The sequence below is a fragment of the Tachyglossus aculeatus genome, chromosome 10, assembly GCF_015852505.1.
Source record: "Tachyglossus aculeatus isolate mTacAcu1 chromosome 10, mTacAcu1.pri, whole genome shotgun sequence".
NCBI lineage: Eukaryota > Metazoa > Chordata > Mammalia > Monotremata > Tachyglossidae > Tachyglossus > Tachyglossus aculeatus.
Genome location: NC_052075.1, coordinates 53,159,891 through 53,183,833, shown reverse-complemented (window position 1 = coordinate 53,183,833; position 23,943 = coordinate 53,159,891). Strand labels below are relative to the sequence as shown.

The following is a 23,943-nucleotide window of genomic DNA, read 5'->3' as shown; positions in this document are numbered from 1 at the left end:
ATGTGGGGCTTACAGTCTTCACCCCCATTTTACAGATGATTGCAGCCCCCTGTCTAGGGCAGGGGCAGGCTGGAGGGTATTCTTTTTGGGTAGGGTCCTATTGGACACAGCTCATTTTTCAGTCAGCCGGGCCTGGCCCCGAATGTCCGTCGGAAATGGGACGGAAAGGCCCCGGGGAGAGCAGCGGCCTGAGCCAGACACCACTTGCTTTGTGTCATCTGGTCCCTGCCTCGTGTCCAGGCACCACCCAGAGAGACCCACAGGCCGGATCTCTCTCAGTGGCGCCGAATACGTGTGTGGGGGTGAGCCGGTTACTATGGCTGGATGTGTGCCTGTGGTCGTGTGTGTATGTGAGGCTGTGTATATCTGGAACTCTGTGTATATGTCTATTTTTAGACTGTGAGCCCACTGTTGGGTAGGGACTGTATATGTTGCCAACTTGTACTTCCCAAGCGCTTAGTACAGTGCTCTGCACACAGTAAGCGCTCAATAAATACGATTGATGATGATGATGATATTAACGAAATAAAATAAATAGAATAGATCTGTACAAGTAAAATAAATAAATAAATAGAGTAATAAATATGTATAAACATATATATATAGTCTTGTAGGAAACTGCCCTCCTGCCCTTCCCAGCTTGGGCCACCCTGCTCCCACCTCCCCCAATCCCCTGATGGGAAACTGCGTCTCCTGAGCATCGGTGGGAATGTCCCAGCCGGGCGGGAGCCTGGCCAGCCCCAGAGTCCCTGTGAGCTTCCTGGAATTCTCCTTCCCCCACCGCCCGGCCCAGCCAACCTATTTCCTTTCCCTCCTCCACAGGCCGGGGGTTTCCCCTTTGCAGGTTATTTCTCCACTGGCGCAATCCACAAGCTCCCACAGCGGGCACCTCCCAGCCTTTTCATCCCCACCCCTGCCCCTCAACATCCCCTGGGAGGGCATTGCCCCCAGCCCCTCATTCCCGAGGTGAGGAGAATTTGGGGCGCCTGGACTCCATAAAGGAGCAGGAATGACTTCTCCAAAAAAATCAATGGTATTTCCTGAGCAGCTACTGTTTCTTTTTGTTTTTTTTTTTAATGGTATTTTTGAAGTGCTTACTATGGGCCAACACCGTACTAAGTGCTGGGGTAGAATCAATCTACCCCAACCTGACACAGTCCCTGGCCCACATGGGGCTCACGGTCTTAATTCCCATTTTACAGATGAGGGAACCGAGGCACAGAGAAGTGGAATGATTTGGGGAAGCAGCGTGGCTCTTTTAGACTGTGAGCCCACTGTTGGGTAGGGACTGTCTCTATATGTTGCCAATTTGTACTTCCCAAGCGCTTAGTACAGTGCTCTGCACATAGTAAGCGCTCAATAAATACGATTGATAATGATGATGATGATGGAAAGAGCCCGGGCTTTGGAGTCAGAGTTCATGGGTTCGAATCCCGGCTCCGCCAGTGGTCAGCTGTGTGACTTTGGGCAAGTCACTTAACTTCTCTGTGCCTCAGTTACCTCATCTGTAAAATGGGGATGAAGATTGTGAGCCCCCCGTGGGACAACCTGATCACCTTGTAACCTCCCCAGTGCTTAGAACAGTGCTTTGCACATAGTAAGCGCTTAATAAATGCCATTATTATTATTATTATTTGCCCAAGGTCACACAGCAGACAAGCGGCAGAGCCCGGAATTGAACCCAGGCTCTTCTGACCCCCAGACCCGTGCTCTATCAACAAGGACACACTGCTTCTGTGTGCAAAGCACTGTGCTAAGTGCTTGTGCCAAGTAAAATAGAATTAGCAGGCAAGATCTCTGCCCTCAAGGAGCTTAAAATCTGTTGTATGAGAGCACTGTGTTCAGTGCTTGGGTAAATACAATAGAGTTAGTCTCAATGAATCAATTTATTATTTGTTTATTTATTTATTGAATAAATTTATTGAATGCTTACTGTGTGCAAAACGCTGTACTAAGTGCTTAGGAGAGAATACTAAAACAAAGTAAGTAGTCAGCTCCTTGAGCTTTTTCTATATCCTTATATTTTGGGGTTTCCCTTATCTGTAATTTATTTTATTGTCTGTTTCCTCCACTAGATTGTAAGCTCCTTTAGGTAGATCATGACTGCCAACTCTATTGTATTCATTCAAATGTACTTACTGAGCACTGACTGTGTGCAAAGCATTGTGCTAAGCACTTGGAAAGTACAATTCGGCAACAAATAGAGACAATCCCTACCCAACAAGGGGCTCACAGTCTTGTCCTCTGGAGTGTGAGCCCACTGTTGGGTAGCGACTGTCTCTATATGTTGCCAACTTGTACTTCCCAAGCGCTTAGTACAGTGCTCTGCACACAATAAGCGCTCAATAAATACGATTGATTGATTGATTGTCCTCTCCCAAGTGCTTAGTTCGGTGCTCTACACATGGTAAGTGCTCAATTAGTACCATGGAATGATGCAATCTAGTGGGGGGAGACAGACACTAAATTGTAGAGAGGAGGAAGCACTCGAGTTTGTAAAATTCGGAATTTCCATGCCCCGGAAGGTCAGTGTGATCTTGGCAGAGACCAGAGACCAACCTCAGGATGGAAGAGGCAGACTGGTCCTGGAAGAGGGCCAGAGGGTGACCTCACGGCTCTCAGCTCACCGTGTTGGGGGTGTGTGTGTGTCAGGAATCCCCTGCTGTGAAGAGGGAGGAAGAGGGAAGTTGACTAGGGTCATGAATGGAGCAGATAGAAAGCTCACCCAGGGGTAATTCCAGGTAGTGGTTAGTGGTCAGGGCAAGAGAGGGCATTGGCCGAGGCAATGGGGGCGAGACCTGCCTATCTGGGGAGGGGGGAAGGGTCAGTTGGTTCCAGATCGGTCATTCTGACTCCTTAGCCCCACCATGGCCTTCCTGTCCTTGGCCTTTGGAACTTTCCACCCCCTCTTCAATTTGCCTGCTCTCCCGCACATCCTCCTGCCTGCCCCTCTTCCTCTTTTTTTTCTAATGGTATTTGTTATTATTATTATTAATAATAATAGTCAATATTCAATTGTAGAAATCACCCAGTGGTAATTCCAGGTAGTGGTCAGGGCAAGAGAGGGCATTGGCCGAGGCAATGGGGGCAAGACCTGCCTATCTGGGGAGGAGGAGGGGTCAGTTGGTTCCAGATCGGTCATTCTAACTCCTTAGCCCCACCACGGCCTTCCTGTCCTTGGCCTTTGGAACTTTCCACCCCCTCTTCAATTTGCCTGCTCTCCCGCACATCCTCCTGGCTGCCCCTCCTCCTCTTTTTTTTCCAATGGTATTTGTTATTATTATTATTAATAATAATATTCAATATTCAATTGTAGAAATCACCCAGGGGTAATTCCATGTAGTGGTCAGTGGTCAGGGCAAGAGAGGGCATTGGCCGAGGCAATGGGGGCGAGACCTGCCTATCTGGGGAGGGGGGAAGGGTCAGTTGGTTCCAGATCGGTCATTCTGACTCCTTAGCCCCACCATGGCCTTCCTGTCCTTGGCCTTTGGAACTTTCCACCCCCTCTTCAATTTGCCTGCTCTCCCGCACATCCTCCTGCCTGCCCCTCTTCCTCTTTTTTTTCTAATGGTATTTGTTATTATTATTATTAATAATAATAGTCAATATTCAATTGTAGAAATCACCCAGTGGTAATTCCAGGTAGTGGTCAGGGCAAGAGAGGGCATTGGCCGAGGCAATGGGGGCGAGACCTGCCTATCTGGGGAGGAGGAGGGGTCAGTTGGTTCCAGATCGGTCATTCTAACTCCTTAGCCCCACCACGGCCTTCCTGTCCTTGGCCTTTGGAACTTTCCACCCCCTCTTCAATTTGCCTGCTCTCCCGCACATCCTCCTGGCTGCCCCTCCTCCTCTTTTTTTTCCAATGGTATTTGTTATTATTATTATTAATAATAATATTCAATATTCAATTGTAGAAATCACCCAGGGGTAATTCCATGTAGTGGTCAGTGGTCAGGGCAAGAGAGGGCATTGGCCGAGGCAATGGGGGCGAGACCTGCCTATCTGGGGAGGGGGAAGGGTCAGTTGGTTCCAGATGGGTCATTCTGACTCCTTAGCCCCACCATGGCCTTCCTGTCCTTGGCCTTTGGAACTTTCCACCCCCTCTCCAATTTGCCTGCTCTTCCGCACATCCTCCTGCCTGCCCCTCCTCCTCTTTTTTTTCTAATGGTGTTTGTTATTGTTATTATTATTAATAATATTCAATATTCAATTGTAGAAATCACCCAGGGGTAATTCCAGGTAGTGGTCAGGGCAAGAGAGGGCATTGGCCGAGGCAGAGGGGGCGAGACCTGCCTATCTGGGGAGGGGGAAGGGTCAGTTGGTTCCAGATGGGTCATTCTGGCTCCTTAGCCCCACCATGGCCTTCCTGTCCATGGCCTTTGGAACTTTCCACCCCCTCTTCAATTTGCCTGCTCTCCCGCACATCCTCCTGCCTGCCCCTCCTCCTCTTTTTTTCTAATGGTGTTTGTTATTATTATTATTAATAATAATATTCAATATTCAATTGTAGAAATCACCCAGGGGTAATTCCAGGTAGTGGTCAGTGGTCAGAGCAAGAGAGGGCATTGGCCGAGGCAAGAGAGAGCAGTGTGGCTCAGTGGAAAAAGCACGGGCTTTGGAGTCAGAGGTCATGGGTTCAAATCCCGGCTCTGCCACTTGTCAGCTGTGTGACTGTGGGCAAGTCACTTCACTTCTCTGTGCCTCAGTTACCTCATCTGTAAAATGGGGATTAAGACTGTGAGCCCCCGGTGGGACAACCTGATTACCTTGTAACCTCCCCAGCACTTAGAACAGTGCTTTGCACATAGTAAGTGCTTAATAAATGCCATTATTAATGCGGGCAAGACCTGCCTATCTGGGGAGGGGGAAGGGTCAGTTGGTTCCAGATGGGTCATTCTGGCTCCTCAACCCCACCATGGCCTTCCTGTCCTTGGCCTTTGGAACTTTCCACCCCCTCTCCAATTTGCCTGCTCTCCCGCACGTCCTCCTGCCTGCCCCTCCTCCTCTTTTTTTTCTAATGGTATTTGTTATTATTATTATCAATAATAATATTCAATATTCAATTGTACTTACTGAGCACCTGCTGTGTGCAAAGCATTGTGCTAAGCACTTGGAAAGTACAGTTCGGCAACAGAGACAATCCCTACCCAACAACGGGCTCACAGTCTTGTCCTCTCCCAAGTGCTTAGTTCAGTGCTCTGCACATGGTAAGTGCTCAATAAATACCATGGATTGATGCAATCTAGTGGGGGGAGACAGACACTAAATCCCCTTCCTCTCCCCCTCCCCATCCCCCCTGCCCTACCTCCTTCCCCTCCCCACAGCACCTGTATATATGTTTGTACAGATTTATTACTCTATTTATTTTACTTGTACATATTTACTATTCTATTTATTTTATTTTGTTAATTCATTCATTCAACCATATTTATTGAGCGCTTACTGTGTGCAGAGCACTGTACTAAGTGCTTGGGAAGTACAAGTTGGCAACATACAGAGACGGTCCCTACCCAACAGTGGGCTTACAGTCTAGAAGACTAATATGATTTGTTTTGTTGTCTGTCTCCCGCTTCTAGACTGTGAGCCCGCTGTTGGGTAGGGACCGTCTGTATGTGTTGCCAACTTGTACTTCCTAATCGCTTAGTACAGTGCTCTGCACTCAGTAAGTGCTCAATAAATATGATCGAATGAATGAATGAAAGTTAAGTGCTTACTATGTGCAAAGCACTGTTCTAAGCACTGGGGTATATACAAGTTAATCAAGTTCATTCATTCATTCATTCATTCAATCATATTTATTTATTCATTCATTCATTCAATCGTATTTATTGAGCGCTTACTGTGTGCAGAGCACTGTACTAAGCACTTGGGAAGTACAAGTTGGCAACATATAGAGACGGTCCCTACCCACCAGTAGGCTCACAGTCTAGAAGGGGGAGACAGACAACAAAACAAAACAAAACATATTAACAAAATAAAATAAATAGAGTAAATATGTACAAGTAAAATAAATAGAGTAATAAATATGTACAAACATATACGCATAGTGACTTGAATATGAATAGCACACCCCTCTAAACGTTTATCACAACCAAAAATTTGGTAACCCAGTTTTCTGGATATGCATATGCTAGGTATCTAAGCATGGGGACTTTCCTTTTTTCAGAGTAGTAGTTGCCCAAAATCAATCAATTAATCAATGGTATTTATGATAATAAGAATAAGAATGGCATGTATTAAGCGGTTTCTATGTGCCGAGCACTGTTATAAGCGCTTGGGAGGTTACAAGGTGATCAGGTTGTCCCACGTGGGACTCACAGTCTTAATATCCATTTTACGGATGAGGTAACTGAGGCACAGAGAAGTTAAGTGCCTTGTCCAAAGACACACAGCTGACAAGTGGCGGAGCTGGGATTTGAACCCATGACCTCTGACTCCAGAGCCTGTGCTCTTTCCATTGAGCCATGCTGCTTCCCCTAATTGAGTACTGACTGTGCAGAGGTCTGTACTAAACTCTAGGAGAGAACAATATAACAGAGTTGGTAGACACAAGCATAAAATCTTTTAGATTGTGAGCCCACTGTTGGGTAGGGACTGTCTCTCTATGTTGCCAATTTGTACTTCCCAAGCGCTTAGTACAGTGCTCTGCACACAGTAAGCACTCAATAAATACGATTGATGATGATGATAAAATCTAGAGATGAGTTTACAGTTTAGAGAGCAGTTTACCGTCTACCCTAATTTGAAACTCCTGGTGCTCCCCTATCGCCCCTGCAGTGACATTGGGATCATTTGAGATGAGTTTGTTCAATCCCAGAGAGATAATTTGGATTCTTCAAAGGGCTGGAGAGATGTGTGGCCTAGTGGGAAGAGCACAGGCCCGGGAGTCAGAAGGACTTGGGTTCTAATCCCGGCTCCATCACTTTCCTGATGTGTGACCTTGGGCAAATCACTTAACTTCTCTGTGCCTCAGTTACGACATCTGCAAAATGGGGATTAAGACTCTGAACCCTGCGTGGGTCAGGTAACTGTGTCCAACCTGATTAGCCTGTATCTATCCCAGCGCTTAGTAGAGTGCCTGGCACATAATATGTGCTTAAGAAATACCATTTTTTTTTAAAAAAAACCTTTGGGGTTCCAGGAGTTGTTCTCCTGCTGCTCCTATAACACACCTGCATCCTCTCTATCAAAGAATGACAGACCTGTTAAATTAGTGTGCCATGTCCAATAAAAAGAGAAAATTCAATTATCCAAAATATTCACGTATTTTAATGGTATTTTAAAGCGCTTACTATGCAACTCTGTGCCTCAGTTCCTCCATATGTAAAATGGGGATAAAATACTTTCCCTTCTTACCCCTCTGACTGAGGCTCATTTGGGTTAAGGTAATGTGTCCATTCTGATTATCCTGTATCTGCCTCAACCCATGGCACTGTTGAGGTACCACTGTTAGTAAGGTGCCATTTGTGGAAACAGTCAAAAGCAGTATCTAGGTCAACAGGATTTATTGAATACCTGCAGTGTGCACATGACTATTCTAGGTGCCCGGGGAACATGTGAAACAAGGAGGAGATGTGATTTCTGTCCTCAATTAATTTCCAATCTAATGATGGAGACGTTTATATAAATTGACAAAAGGTGCCATAGTAAGCATGAGATAACAGACATAAGAAACTGTGAATAAATGATGATGATGGTATTTGTTAAGTGCTTACTATGTGCCAAGCACTGTTCTAAGCACTGGGGTAGATACAAGGTCATCAGGTTTTCCCACATAGGGCTCACAGTCTTAATCCCCATTTTACAGATGGGGTAACTGAGACACAGAGAAGTTAAGTGACTTGTCCAAAGTCACACAGCTGATAAGTGGCAGAGCAGGGATTAGAACCCACAACCTCTGACACCAAGGCCTGGGCTCTTTCCACTGAACCACGCTACTTCTCAATGACAAATAATAAATGACAAATTAGTCACCAAATAAGTACAATGAGCACCGAGGTGGCTGAGGAAATGGCCTGTCTGGGAAATTAGGAGGTTAGTTAGGGAATGCATCTGGAGAAGATGATTTTTTTTTGAGGGAGTTTTTGAAGCTTGTGGTTTGGCAAAACTGAAAGGGAAGGGTATTTCAGGCAGTGACATTCATTCAGTCGTATTTATTGAGCGCTTACTGTGTGCAGAGCTCACAGTACAAGTTGGCAACATATAGAGATGGTCCCTACCCCTCAACGGGCTCACACAGTCCCTGTCCCACAGAGAGCCCCCCATTTTACAGATGAGGGCATTGAGGCACAGAGAAGTTAAGAAGTTGTAGTTATGGAGCTTCTAAGGTGTGTGTGCAGAGAACTGTACTAAGTTCTTGGGAGGGTACAAAAGAGTTAGTAGACATGATCCCCACCCTCAAGGAGCTTACAAACTAGCAGGCGAGTTCCACCCTCCTGGGACCCTTGGGTGGGCTTGCCATGCCCCCAGCCCGGCCCGGAACTCCTGGCAATGAAATGTGAGAGAGAAATGCCAAGGGGCTCCCAGCTGAGCCAGGGGGCAGAGGGGGGTGGGGGTTTCACTCATTCAATCGTATTTATTGAGCGCTTACTGTGTGCAGAGCACTGTACTAAGTGCTTACTACTACTCACTACTCAGCTTGATGGAGTCATTCCAGAACCCCACCCCTGGGCAAGCGGCTAGTACAGTCTCACTCCAGAGGCCTCCGGGTGTCTGGGGAAAAGTCCCTCAAACAAGCCTCCCACTCCCGGGGCCCAAGGCTTTGGACTTCAGCCCGGGTGACACGGCCGCTGCCGCTGCTGTCATTTTTGGGAGCCAAAAGCCAAGTCCTGTCACCCCTCCCTGTCCCAGTTTCCCGCTCCCTGGGCTGCAGGGGAGCCGCTCCAGAGACAGAGACTGTGGTTGATGCCTTGTTCAATCAATCAATCAATCAATCAATCAATCGTACTTATTGAGCACTTACTGTGCACAGAGCACTGTACTAAGCACTTGGGAAGTACAAATTGGCAACATATAGAGACAGTCCCTACCCAACAGTGGGCTCACAGTCTAGAAGGGGGGAAACAGAGAACAAAACCAAACATATCAATCAGGCGACAGAATTGACTGAGCACTTACTCTGAGCAGAGCACTTTAATCAGCAGCATGAGAAACAACGTGGCCTAACAGAAAGAGCCTGGGCCCGGGAGACAGAGGACCAGGGTTCTAAACCTGGCTTTGACACTTCTCTGCTGTGTGATCTTAGGCAAGTCACTTTACTTCTCTGGGCCCCAGTTTCCTCGTCTGTAAAATGGGGATCCAATACCTGTTTTCCCTCCTACTTAGACTGGTGGCCCCATGTGGGACAGGGACTGTGTCAGACCTGATTATGTTGCATCTACTAGAGTGCTAGACACAGAGTAAGCACTCAACAAATACTACTATTATTATTAATAACAATATTAATAACAATGACCATAAGAATAAGTGTGTTTGAGAGTGCAATGGAATTAGTAGACATGATCCTTGCCCTTGAGGAACTTCCAGTAGAGCAAGAGAGACAGACATTGATATTAAATTTTTTAAAAGCATTTAAGCACTTACTGTGTGTCAGGCACTGTACTAAGTGCTGGGGCAGATACAAGACAATCTGGTTGATTGTCCTGCTGAATCTTCTCTCTGTAATGTATTTTATTGTCTGTCTGCCCAAGAAGACCGAAGGGTCCTTGAGGTCAGGGACCGTGTCTACCAACTGTTGTATTGTAATTTCCCAAGCCCTCAATACAGTGCTCTGCACACAGTAGGAGCTCAAAAAATGCTATTAATTGGTTGATCGATTGACTTGGCAGGGGTGGGGACTGAACATTGTCCAGATCGTTCTTCTCATATGCCATGTTCCCCTCTCGTCCTGCTCTGCCTGGGACAGGATCATCTGGGGTTTTAGGGTAGAAGAATCCAGGGGTTCTTCCTGGAGAAACTTGGTTTGGGAAAGGGTTAGAGGCAGAGCACTCAATTTATTTGGGCCTCATCTGTAAAATGAAGATCTGCAAAATGGAGATTAAATACCTCTTCGCCCTCTCCCTTGGACTGTGAGTCTCATGTAGGACAGCGATTGTGCCCTATCTGATTGTTTTGCATTTTTACCAGCACTTAGCATTGTGTTCAGCACATGGTAAGCCCTTAATGAATACCACAATTATTATGATCTTTATTATTAGCAAGGAGACAGATCCAGACAGCTGGGAGAGGGGAGAGAGTTGAGAAGGGCCGGGCCAGAGCCTGGAAATGAGAAGAGGAACAGGGATTCCATGGTCATCAATGGCATTTACTGAGCTCATACTATGTGCAGAGCACTGCACTGAGCACTTCTGAGAGGACAACACAACAAAGTTGTTAGACACGTTCTCTGCCCACAACGAGCTCACAGTCTAGAGGTTGGTAGTCTAGGAATAGGGGGTTGGAGAAGGGCAAGTCATTTCTCCGTGCCTCAGTTACCTCCTCTGTAAAACGGGGATTGAGACTGTGATTCCCATGTGGGGCAGGGACTGTGTCCAACCCGATTTCCTTGTAATCCCCCCAACCCAGCGCTCAGTACATTGCCCAGCAAGTGTTAACAAGCACCACAATTATTACTCATGCAATCATATTTATTGGGCGCAGAGTGCTGTCCCAAGCACTTGGGAGAGTACAATACACAGCGTGGCTTAGTGGAAAGAGCCCGGACTTGGAAGTCAGAGGTCATGGGTTCAAATCCCGGCTCTGCCAACTGTGTGACTTTGGGCAAGTCACTTAACTTCTCTGTGCCTGTTACCTTATCTGTAAAATGGGGATTAAAACTGTGAGCCCCCCGTGGGACAACCTGTTCGCCTTGTAACCTCTCCAGCGCTTAGAACAGTGCTTTGCACATAATAAGCGCTTAACAAATACCATCATCATCATTATTATTACAATACAGCAATAACTTCTCTGTGCCTCAGTTCCCTCATCTGTAAAAGGGGGATTAAAACTGTGAGCCCCCCGTGGGACAACCTGATTGCCTTGTAACCTCCCCAGCGCTTAGAACACTGCTTTGCACATAATAAGCACTTAACAAATACCATCATCATCATTATTATTATTACAATACAGCAATAACTTCTCTGTGCCTAAGTTCCCTCATCTGTAAAATGGGGATTAAAAACGTGAGCTCCCCGTGGGACAACCTGATCGCCTTGTAACCTCCCCAGCGCTTAGAACAGTGCTTTGCACATAATAAGCGCTTAACAAATACCATCATTATTATTATTATTACAATACAGCAATAACTTCTCTGTGCCTAAGTTCCCTCATCTGTAAAATGGGGATTAAAACCGTGAGCTCCCCGTGGGACAACCTGATCGCCTTGTAACCTCCCCAGCGCTTAGAACAGTGCTTTGCACATAATAAGCGCTTAACAAATACCACCATCATCATTATTATTACAATACAGCAATAACTTCCCTGTGCCTCAGTTCCCTCATCTGTAAAAGGGGGATTAAAACCGTGAGCCCCCCGTGGGACAACCTGATCGCCTTGTAACCTCCCCAGCGCTTAGAATGGTGCTTCGCACATAATAAGCGCTTAACAAATACCATCATCATCATTATTATTATTACAATACAGCAATAACTTCTCTGTGCCTCAGTTCCCTCACCTGTAAAAGGGGGATTAAAACCGTGAGCCCCCCGTGGGACAACCTGATCGCCTTGTAACCTCCCCAGCGTTTGCACATAATAAGCGCTTAACAAATACCATCATCATCATTATTATTACAATACAGCAATAACTTCCCTGTGCCTCAGTTCCCTCATCTGTAAAAGGGGGATTAAAACCGTGAGCCCCCCGTGGGACAACCTGATCGCCTTGTAACCTCCCCAGCGCTTAGAATGGTGCTTCGCACATAATAAGCGCTTAACAAATACCATCATCATCATTATTATTATTACAATACAGCAATAACTTCTCTGTGCCTCAGTTCCCTCACCTGTAAAAGGGGGATTAAAACCGTGAGCCCCCCGTGGGACAACCTGATCGCCTTGTAACCTCCCCAGCGTTTGCACATAATAAGCGCTTAACAAATACCATCATCATCATTATTATTACAATACAGCAATAACTTCCCTGTGCCTCAGTTCCCTCATCTGTAAAAGGGGGATTAAAACCGTGAGCCCCCCGTGGGACAACCTGATCGCCTTGTAACCTCCCCAGCGCTTAGAATGGTGCTTCGCACATAATAAGCGCTTAACAAATACCATCATCATCATTATTATTATTACAATACAGCAATAACTTCTCTGTGCCTCAGTTCCCTCACCTGTAAAAGGGGGATTAAAACCGTGAGCCCCCCGTGGGACAACCTGATCGCCTTGTAACCTCCCCAGCGTTTGCACATAATAAGCGCTTAACAAATACCATCATCATCATTATTATTACAATACAGCAATAACTTCTCTGTGCCTCAGTTCCCTCACCTGTAAAAGGGGGATTAAAACCGTGAGCCCCCCGTGGGACAGCCTGATCGCCTTGTAACCTCCCCAGCGCCTAGTACAGTGCTCCGCACCCAGTAAACGCTCAATAAACACGACTGTGTTTAGACCGTGAGCCCACTGTTGGGTAGGGACTGTCTCTAGATGTTGCCAATTTGTACTTCCCAAGCGCTTAGTCCAGTGCTCTGCACATAGTAAGCGCTCAATAAATACGCTTGATGATGGCTGAATGAATGAGCAATAAACAGACACATTTGCCGTCCACAAGGAGCTAACGATGATGACGGTGATGATGATGGTAACTGCCTCCCTGGGGGCCTTTTCGGGAAGGAGAGGTTCTTGCTTTAAGAGGAAACTAGGAGAGAAAGGAGTCCCGACCCGCCCCCTCCGCCATTGGCTGCTGAGGGGATTCCTCTCTTCCGATTGGCTGTGAGAGAGTCTGCCTCCCTCTGTGATTGGCTGGCTGCTACTATAAAGATACAGCTCTTTTTCTCCCTGCTTGCTGTCATCACCCGGCCTGGCGGCTGTTAGGGAGCTATTTGAGGACGGGGGGCGGGTGGGCAAGGCAGGTTGGGGTGCGGTAGCCGGGTGTCCCCCCCCTCCTGCCCCGTGTCCCCAACCTCGGTCCCCCGGAGGAGGCCACAGTGACCATGAAGGAGAGACGGACCCCCCAGCCAGCTGTGGCCAGATGTAAGTTGGTCCTGGTGGGGGACGTGCAAGGCGGGAAGACGGCTATGCTCCAGGTGTTGGCTAAGGACTGCTACCCGGAGGTGAGCCCCCAACACCCCCCTCCCCCGTTGCCACCCTCAAATCCCCTCCCTCCCTCTCCCCTAGAAAAGATCCTCTGCCCCCCCCCCCCCCCGCGCCCTGCCCCTAATGAGGGTCTCAGGGCCAACTTTGAACTCCCCCTGTGCCCTGCCAGGAAGTATTTCCCAAGCGCTTAGTGGTGCAGGGCTCGGCACAGGGAAGCGCTTAATAAATGCGCTTGAATGGAGGGAGGGTTCCGTGGAGAGGGCACTGCCCCGGGGAGGGGGGAAGCCTGTTTGGCCCTGCCCATGCCCACCGTCTGGGCAGACCGCGCCAGCCCCGGAGGGAGGGTTTGGGCACCGGGGGAGCGGGCCCCGCCGAGTCCCTGACCGCCGCCCGGGGTCGTCGGCCCGCAGACTTATGTCCCCACCGTGTTTGAGAATTACACGGCCTGTCTGGAGTCCGAGGAGCAGCGCGTCGAGCTGAGTCTCTGGGATACCTCGGGTAAGGGGCGTTGGGGGGCAGGGAGTGGGTCCTGACCATCCTGGGGTGGGGGGGGGAGGAGGGGGTCCTGCCCATTCTGAGGGGGGAAGGGAGAGGGGGCGTCCTGGCCATCCCAGGGGGGAGGGAGGAGGGGGTCCTGCCCATCCTGGTGGGGTGGGGGGAAAGGGGGTCCTGTCCATCCCTGGGGGGAAAGAGAGAGGAGTCCTGCCCATCCCGGGGGGGAAGAAAGGGGGTCGTGCCCATCCCGGGGGAGGAAGGAAGGGAGTCCTGCCCATCCTGGTGGGAGGTGGGGGGTCCCTGAGTGTCTCTTCCCCCCCATCCCACCCTCTGGTTTCCATGGCAATGGTGGGTACCGGGAGGGTCCGGCCCCCTGCCTTAGTCCGAGCGCCCAGGGGGTCACCGGTACCAGATGGGCAGGAGCCAGGGGCCAGCCTGGCCCAGGGGTGGGGAGGGGAGCCGACCTGGGGGTTCAGGGACGGGCTGCCGGCTGGACCCCCTTCTGCGGCCACTCACCTCCTTCCCCTTGCCCCCCCCCCCCCCGTGCCGCCCACTGGCCCCCTCTCCCGCCCACCGGCAGGGTGGGCCAGGGCAGCTTCCGTGCCAACCGTGGCCGGGTTGGTCCGCAGTCCTCCCCTGTCCTCCTTCCAGTCCCCTCCGGCCTCCCCCCCCCCCCCGCCCCCTTACTGCGGCTCTGGCCTCGGACCGCAGCCCCGGCCCCCCATCTGCGGGGGCTGGAGCCAGGCAGGACCCGGGATCCCGCCCTCCCAGCCCACCACTGCCCCATCCACCTCTCAGGCCGGGGGCCGAGGGGTGGGGGGCGAGTTGGAGCTGTAATGGACCCCCCCAACCCATCCCCTCCAATGCTGCAGTGCCCCCCTCCCTTGCCCGTCTCTGCAGGGGAAGAGACAGCGCCGGAGGGGGAAGGGGCTACGTTGGGGGGGTCCCTGAATGTCTCTTTTTCCCCCCCATCCCACCCTCTGGTTTCCATGGCGATGGCGGGTGCTGGAAAAAGGGATGCTTGCTATTCTGAGCACGGAGCGTCTGGGATCTGGGAATCACGGCGGCTCCCTCCCCTGTGGGTGGGAGGGGAGGGGGCTTGGTGGCCGGGACCCCAGCCCCCCTCGGCCGAGCAGTCCTCTCCGCTTTCCTCCGCGGGAACGGACGAGGTTGGCTCGACTAGTCTATTTCTGCTGAGACGCAGAGAGGGAGGGAATCTCTGAATGATTTGGTTTGGGCGCTGGAGACGGGGGAGACGAAGAGGGAGGGAATCTCTGAATGATTTGGTTTGGGGGCTGGGAGGGAAATGAAGGGGGAGGGAATCTCTGAATGATTAGGTTTGGGGGCTGGTGGGGGGGGAATAATTTACCTCCTCTTGTTCAGCTGCCCCAGCAGGGCCTTAAAACCAGCCGGGCCCGAGGTAGGGGATGGTAAAAACCCCACGTCTGGCTTGGGGGGGGGGGGGTTATATAAATATCTTGAAATGGTATTTATTGAACACCTACATTATGCAGAGCATTCATTCAGTCGTATTGAGCGCTTACTGTGTACAGAGCACTGTACTAAGTACTTGGGAGAGAACGATGCAATGAACAGACATGTTCCCTGCCCACAATGTGCTTACTGTATTAAGTGCCTGGGAGAATATAATGCAACAGAATTAGCAGATACGCTTCCTGCTCATAATGAGCTTATATTAATTCATACTTTAACAATTTATAATATAACAGGATCATATGCTCTTATATAATATTATAGTTGTTGTATTATAAAGTATTCATATTAATGTCTGCCTCCTCCTCTAGACTGTAAGCTTGTTATGGGCGGGAGCATGTCTGCTAATTCTGTTGTATTGGACTCTCCCAATTGCTTAATACAGTGCTCTGCACATATTAAGTGCTCAATACATGCCATTGATTAGGGGCCCAAGGCAGAGACAAGAGGGTGACCCGAGAGTGCCCCCCACACTTCCAAGCCACTGGCAACCTGGACTGCGCAGCTCTGGGGTCCTGGGAGGAGAGCAGACTGGTTTCCAAGCCAGGAGTGCCCGAGGAAAGCGGGGGGCTCTTCCCATCAATCGTATTTCAAGGAAGCCTTTCTTGGGGTACCAGGGTTTGGGGTACCTGCCTGATGTTTTCTTCCTGCTCCCCTCCCCAGGGTCCCCTTATTACGACAACGTCCGGCCGCTCTGCTACAGCGACTCAGACGCTGTGCTGCTCTGCTTCGACGTCAGCCGCCCCGAGACCCTGGACAGTGCCCTCAAGAAGGTCAGCTCCGGGTGGGGAACCCTGCGGCCCAGGAAGGGAGGCAGAGCACCCCCTTCCCGCACCCCTCCTTCCTCCTGAGGCCTTCGTAGTAGTAATTATTATTACTATTATTATGGTATTAAGCGCTTACTCCTGCGTCAAGCACTGTTCTGAGCGCTGGGGTAGATGCAAGTTAATCAGGTCGGACAAAGTCCCTGCCCCACACGGGGCTCACGGTCTAAGTAGGAGGGAGAACAGGGATTTGTGTGATGCTTTGAGACGTAGGATCAATCCACCCTGGGCCTGGGGGTGGATTGGGTGGGGAGGGAGGGGCCCAAGTTTGGACTCTTTCTCCCCCCCACCCCGCTTCTCTAGAAGCAGTTCTTGTTTTTGTTTATTTTTTAATGGTCATCAGTCACTGTTCTCAGCATTGGGGTAGATACAACTTAATCTGGTTGGACCCAGTCCCTGCCCCAAATAGGCTTCACAGTCTAAGTAGGAGGGAGAACAGGTATTTAATCTCCATTTTACAGTTGAGGTAACTGAGGCCAAGAGAAGTTTAATGACTTGCCCAAGGTCACCTAACACCTCCTCTAAGAGGCCTTCCCAGACTAAGCCTCCCTTTTCCTCAGCTCCCCCTCCCTTCAGCATCACCTCAACTCACTCCCTTTGCTCTCCCCCCCACCCCACAGCACTTATGCATATATGTATATATCTATAATTCTATTTATTTATAATGATGCCTGCTTACTTCTTTTGATGTGTTTATCTATAATTCTATTTATATTGCCTGTTTTCTTGTTTGGATGTCTGTCTTCCTCCTTCTAGACTGTAAGCCCAGTGTGGGCAGGGATGGTCCCTCTTTATTGCTGAGTTGTACTGTCCAAGCGCTTAGTACAGTGCTCTTCACATAGTCAGCACTCAATAAATACGGTTGAATGAGTGAACCCAGCAGGCAAGTGGCAGAACCAAGTGGTCCAACTCCCAGGCCTGGGCTCTTTCTGGTAGACCATGCTCTTCTCTGTGCCCCTGTCCAGGGTTGTAACCTGCTTTCGTGGGCCATGCAGGGCACTTGCACTCCAGGAAGGGAAGGGTCTATACAGAGGAACAAGATGCCTGGGACGGTAACAGAGAAGCTAAGAACCTAGGCTGCTTTCAGCTCAGGACTCCTGCAGTGGTCTGAGAACCCACCCATCTCTATAATAATAATAATAATAATAATAATAATGGTGGCATTTATTAAGCACTTACTATGTGCAAAGCACTGTTCTAAGTGCTGGGGAGATTACAAGGTGATCAGGTCCCACGTGGGGCTCACAGTCTTCATCCTCATTTTACAGATGAGAGAACTGAGGCATAGAGAAGGTAAGTGGCTTGCCCAAAGTCACACAGCTGACAAGTGGTGGAGCCGGAATTTGAACTCTAGACTGTAAGCTCATTGTGGGCAGGGAATGTGTCTGTTTATTGTTGTATTGTACTCTCCCAAGCGCTTACTACAGTGCTCTACCCAGACTAAGTGCTCGATAAATATGACTGAATAAATGAACGAATGAATGGACTAAACAAGCAGGAGGCCCAGGGGATACCGGCTGGGGGAAGGAGGGGAAACTGAGGGATGGGGGCAGGGGGGAGACCTCCTATCAGTCAGTCAATTGTACTTATTGAGCACTTACTGTGTGCAGAACACTGTAATAATAATAATGGTATTTATTAAGCATGTACTGCGTGCTAGGCACTGGACTAAGCTCTGGGGTGGATATAAGCAAACAGGGACACAGTCCCTGTCCCACATGAAGCTCACAGTCTCAATCCCCGTTTTACAGATGAGGTAACTGAGGCCCAGAGAAGTGAAATGACTTGCCTAAGGTCACACAGCAGACAAGTGGCAGAGTTGGGATTAGAACCCACGACCTTCTGACTCCAAGGCCCGTGCTCTATCCCCTACATCAGAAGCGCTTGGGAGAGTACAATATAGCAGACACATCTTCTAGACTGTGAGCCCACTGTTGGGTAGGGACCGTCTCTATATGTTGCCAACTTGTACTTCCCAAGCGCTTGGTGCTATGCACGCAGTAAGCGCTCAATAAATACGATTGAATCCCTCGCCCACAACGAGCTTATAGCCTAGAGGGGGACCAACTGTTGGCACCAACAGTCCCATTTTCTACCTCCTGGCAAGTCAGCGAGGCCGAGGGTACCGGTTGGGCCCGATTTGGGAGGAAGGGGAAGGGTGCCCGGGGGAAGCCTGGGGCTGGATTCATCCCTTTCCAAGAGTGGGAGAGTCACTCCCTCACGTCGCACTCTGTCCACCCAGTGGAAGACTGAGATCCTGGATTACTGCCCCAGCACCCGGGTCCTGCTGGTCGGCTGCAAGACGGATCTGCGGACAGACTTGAGCACCCTGATGGAGCTGTCCCACCAGAAACAGGCCCCCATCTCCTACGAGCAGGTGAGGGGCTGGCAGGGCTGAGGCCGGGAGCACGGTGGGCTCGGTTAGGACTAACAACGATGATGGCATTGATTAAGCGCTTACTATGTGCAAAGCACTGTTCTGAGCGCTGGGGAGGTTACAGGGTGATCAGGTTGTCCCGCGGGGCGCTCACAGTCTTCATCCCCATTTTACAGATGAGGTAACTGAGGTCCGGAGAAGTTAAGTGACTTGCCCAAAGTCACACAGCACACTCACGGTCTAGAGGGGGAAGCAGTCATCAGTAAATAAATGACGGATATGGACATATGTGCAGTGGGGCTGAGGGGGATGAATCAAGGGAGCAAATCAGGGTGACAAAAAAGGGAGTGGGAGACAGCTGACAAGTGGCGGAGCCGGGATTAGACCCCATGACCCCTGACTCCCAAGCTCAGGCTCTTTCCACTGAGCCACACTGCTTCTCTATAGCCACACTGCTTCTCTGTATATATTATAATATAGAGACTCTATAGTCTCTATAGAGACTAATAATAGCAATAACTGGTATTTGTTAAGCACTTACTATGTAGCTGACATTGTACTAATTGCTGGGGTGGATACAAGTAGATCAGGTTGGACACACTCCCTGTCCCACATGGGGTTTACAGCCTCCATCCCCGCTTTACAGATGAGGTAACTGAGGCCCCGAGAAGTGACGTGACCTTCCCAGGGTCACACAGCAGACAAGTGGTGGAGCCGGGATTAGAACCCATGACCTTCTGGCACCCAGGCCCGGGCTCTATCCACTATGGGGACTAGTGATTCTACCTCCCTAGTGCTTTCTCTCTTCTACTGATCGTATTTAGAAAGTGCCTACTATCTGTAAACTCATGGTGGGCAGGGAATATGCCTGTTCTATTGTTCTAGCGTATTCTCCCAAGTGCTTAGTACAGTGCTCTGCGCACAGTAAGAACTCAGTAAATACAATTGACTGTGTACTAAGCACTTGGGAGAATGCACTATGACAGACACATTCCCTGGTCACAACACACTCACAGTCTAGAGGGGGAAGCAGTCATCAATAAATAAAAGACGGATTTGGACATATCATCATCAATCGTATTTATTGAGCGCTTACTATGTGCAGAGCACTGTACTAAGCGTTTGGGAAGTACAAATTGGCAACAAATTGGCACATATGTTTCAGTGGGGCTGGGGGGGATGAACTAAGGAAGCAAATCAGGGTGACACAAAAGGGAGTGGGAGAAAAGAGGATACCTGTGAGGCAGGGATTCATACCTCCATTGTACAGGTGAGGAAACTGAGGCCCAGAGATATCAGCGGACTTCAATCAGTAGTATTTATTGAGTGCTTACTGTGTGCAGAGCACTGTACTGAGCATTCGGGAGAATACAATGCAATAGAATCAGCAGACATGCTCTCTTCCCACAAATGGATTACAGTCTGAAAGGGGAGACAGACTTCCCCATACTCTTCCCGCTAGACCACATTGCCTCCAATAATAATGTTTGTAGTATTAAGAGCTTAGTATGTACAAAGCACAGGGGTAGATGCAACACACTCAGATCAGACATGGTCCCTGTCCCATGTGAGACTGACAGTCTAAGAAGGAGAGAGAACAGGAATTGTATTGCCATTTTACAGGTGAGGAAGCTGAGGTACAGAACAGTTAAGTGATTACCTAAGGTCGCACAGCAGTCAAGTGGCAGAGCTGGAATTAGAACCCAGCTTCCCTGACGCTCAGGCCTGGGCTTTTTCCACTAGGCTACACTGCTTTTGGTAATCAATTGTAATCAATCGTATTTATTGAGCGCTTACTGTGTGCAGAGCACTGTACTAAGCGCTTTTATTGATTCATCCTTCCCCAAGTGCAGGGACAGGGCGAACAGCCTTAAATCTGAGGCAGAAAATAGGTTGTAACTTACGTGAGGGAAAGGATTGTGACTCCTTTGAACTCTTCATTTTCCCAAGTCTTGTGCTCAGCCCAGAGTAAGCACTCAATAAATATTTGCTAGTGGACCCAAGTGCCCACCTTCGAAGAGCAGCATCCGGGGCAAGCCTTTTCTTTCTTTCTTTCTTTTCTTTTCTTTTCTTTTCTTTCTTTTCTTTTTCTCTTTTCTTTCTTTCTTTTCTTTCTTTTCTTTCTTTCTCTCTCTCTCTCTCTCTCTTTCTCTCTTTCCTCTCTCCCTCTCTCTCTTTCTCTCTTCCTTTCTCTCTTTCTCTCTTTCTCTCTCTCTCTATCTCTCTCTTTCCTTCCTTTCCTTTTCTTTCTTTCTTTCTTTCCTTCTTTCTTTCTTTTTTTCTTTCTTTCTTCTTTCCTTTCCTTCCTTTCCTTCCTTTCTTCCTTCCTTCCTTTCTTTCTTTCTTTCTTTCTTTCTTTCTTTCTTTCCTTTCTTTCCTTTCTTTCCTTTCTTTCCTTTCTTTCTTTCCTTTCCTTTCTTTCTTTCTTTCTTTCTTTCTTTCTTTCCTTTCTTTCTTTCTTTAGGTCTGCTAAATATGTACAAATAAAATAAATAGAGTAATAAATACATACAAACATATATACAGGTAAATATTGAAGTATTTACCATATGCGAAGCACTGGGGTAGACACAAATTAGGCCAGAGGCAGTTCCTTTCCCAAGGGGGCCTCACAGTTGTCATTAAAAATGATGGTATTTGTTAGGCGCTCACTATGGGACAGGCACTATACTGAGCGCTGGGGTGGGTACAATCTAGTTAGACACAGTCCCAGTCCTTTGTGGGGCTCACAGTCTCAATCCCCCTCTTACAGACGAGGTAGCTTGGGCACAGAGAAGTGAAGTGACTTGCCCAAGGTCACACAGCAGTCGGGATTAGAACCCATGATAATAATAATAATAATGATGGTATTTATTAAGCGCTTACTATGTGCAAAGCACTGTTCTCAGCGCTGGGGAGATTACAAGGCGATCAGGTTGTCCCATGGGGGGCTCACAGTCTTCAATCAATCAATCAATCAATCAATCGTATTTATTGAGCGCTTACTGTGTGCAGAGCACTGTACTAAGCGCTTGGGAAATACAAGTTGGCAACATATAGAGACAGTCCCTACCCAACAGTGGGCTCACAGTCTAAAATCAATCATATTTATTGAGCGCTTACTGTGTGCAGAGCACTGTACTAAGCGCTTGGGAAGTACAAGTTGGCAACATATAGAGACAGTCCCTACCCAACAGTGGGCTCACAGTCTAAAAGGGGGAGACAGAGAACAAAACCAAACATACAACAAAATAAAATAAATAGAATAGATATGTACAGGTAAAATAGAGTAATAAATATGTACAAACATATATACAGGTCTTCACCCCCATTTTACAGATGAGGTAACTGAGGCACAGAGAATCAATCAATCAATCGTATTTATTGAGCGCTTACTATGTGCAGAGCACTGTACTAAGCGCTTGGGAAGTACAAGTTGGCAGCATCTAGAGACAGTCCCTACCCAACAGTGGGCTCACAGTCTGAAAGGGGGAGACAGAGAACAAAACCAAACATACTAACGAAATAAAATAAATAGGATAGATATGTACAAGTAAAATAAATGGAGTAATAAGTACAAATATATATACATACATACATATACAGAAGTTAAGTGACTTGCCCAAAGTCACACAGCTGACAACTGGTAGAGCAGGTCTTCATCCCCATTTTCCAGATGAGGTAACTGAGGCACAGAGAAGTGAAGTGACTTGCCCAAAGTCACACAGGTAGAGCCGGGATTTGAACCCAGGAATTCTGACTCCAAAGCCCGGGCTCTTTCCAGTGAGCCACGTTGTTCCTCTTCCTCCCTGCATGGGTCAAGTGATCCTAGTTGGGCCTTGGGTCAGAGGTGGAAGGGGCTCAGGCAGCGTCGGGGAGGGGGCCAGCTGGTGTGTTGGGGTGGCTGGGTGGGACGGGACTCAGGCCGGTACTAACGGGGCCCGGGTTCCCCCCGCCTGGCCAGGGCTGCGCGGTGGCCAAGCAGCTGGGGGCCGAGATCTACCTGGAATGTTCGGCCTTCACGTCGGAGAAGAGCGTCCACAGCGTCTTCCGGACGGCCTCTCTGGTCTGCCTCAACAAGGGCGGCCCCCTGCCCCCGAAGAGCCCAACCCGCAGCCTGTCCAAGAGGCTGCTGCACCTGCCCAGCCGGGCGGAACTCATCTCCTCCGCCTTCAAGAAGGAAAAGGCCAAAAGCTGCTCCGTCATGTGAAGTGGGGAGAGGGGCCGGGCAGAGGGAGGGGAAGAGGCACCAGCCCCTTTCACACCCGGGACCCGGCCCGTCGGCGGAAGGCCGCGGGACCCGACGGGGGCGAGGGGCTGGGGTGCCCTGGGACGCCCCAGCCCCTCACAGGGAGGGGGTCCGGGGGGTCCGGGAGCCTCCACCTTCTTCAGCATCACGACTCTTCCATGCCACATCTCCACGCGGGCCTGTGCGGGGTGTGAAGGCGGGTGTCCGCTCTCTCCCGCCAACTCCGAGGAGAGGGCCCGGGGCTGGGGGAAGGGGGCCGGAGGAGACGGCGGGTCGGCCGAGGGCCGGCGGGGTTGTGTTGTGTGCGTGGGGCCCGTCCGTGTGTCTTTGCATCGTCCGTGACTCACCGGGCCACGATGGCCAGCACTCATTCGTTTCTCACCCCAGATCCGGGAGCATCCCGTCGCCCTTCCCCACCCTCGCTCCGTCTGAGGGCGGGGGGCTGGTGGTCCGGGCTCCTTCGGCCCCCCAAGGGGGTAGCGCAGGTGGACTCGGTGGTTTGTTTTATGGACTTTGTCTTTGAGCTGGGGGGCGGCGGGGAGGGGGCGGCCCACCGGGAGTGGGTGTGTTTCAATATGTCATATGTTCTGTGTTTAAAGAAAAGTTATTTATTAATGAAAATATAACAAATACCCAGAGGCTGCCTCGATTTCCTCGTTTACCTTTTTTCTGCCCTACAGGTGACCTGGAAGGAAGGGAGGCTTCGGGGGTGGGAGGCTGCTGTTCTAGAGAAACATGGCAGGGAAGCAGAGTGGCGTAATGGACAGAGCACAGGCCTGGGACTCAGAAGTTCATTCATTCATTCAATCGTATTTATTGAGCGCTTACTGTGTGCTGCGCACTGGACTAAGCGCTTGGGAAGTCCAAGTTGGCAACATATAGAGACGGTCCCTACCCAACAGTGGGCTCACAGTCTAGAAGGGGGAGACAGACAACAAAACATATTAACAAAATAAAATAAATAGAATAAATATGTATAAATAAAATAAATAAATAAATAGAGTAATAAATTTTAAACAAAGTATGTTCTATGTATGTTAGTAGAAGTTCTAATCCCAGCTCCGCTGCTTGTCTGCTGTGTGACCTTGGGCAAGTCGCTTCACTTTTCTGGGGCTCAGTTCCTCATCTGTAAAATGGGGATTGAGACTATAAGCCCCACATGGGACAGTGAGCCCGTTGTTGGGTAGGGACCCTCTCTATATGTTGCCGACTTGTACTTCCCAAGCGCTTAGTACAGTGCTCTGCACACAGTAAGCTCTCAATAAATGCGATTGAATGAATGAATGAATG

The 23,943-nt window shown here is 49.3% G+C and overlaps 1 protein-coding gene across 1 annotated transcript; it reads left to right on the top strand.

The window, feature by feature from the left end:
- The first annotated feature begins 13,015 nt into the window (after positions 1-13,015).
- On the top strand, positions 13,016-23,288 carry RND1 (Rho family GTPase 1). Its single transcript, XM_038752840.1, has 5 exons — positions 13,016-13,252; positions 13,646-13,733; positions 15,888-15,997; positions 18,291-18,425; positions 22,369-23,288. Exons 1-5 carry the CDS (start codon positions 13,133-13,135, stop codon positions 22,612-22,614), a joined length of 699 nt encoding a protein of 232 aa, XP_038608768.1. The 5' UTR covers positions 13,016-13,132; the 3' UTR covers positions 22,615-23,288.
- Positions 23,289-23,943: the final 655 nt, after the last annotated feature.

Bases quoted from the DNA above. Each gene is read 5' to 3' on its own strand.
- RND1 (XM_038752840.1), top strand. From the start codon at position 13,133: ATGAAGGAGAGACGGACCCCCCAGCCAGCTGTGGCCAGATGTAAGTTG. The intron at 15,998-18,290 runs GTCAGCTCCGGG...CTGTCCACCCAG, and splicing joins TGGACAGTGCCCTCAAGAAG to TGGAAGACTGAGATCCTGGA. The intron at 18,426-22,368 runs GTGAGGGGCTGG...CCGCCTGGCCAG, and splicing joins CCCCCATCTCCTACGAGCAG to GGCTGCGCGGTGGCCAAGCA.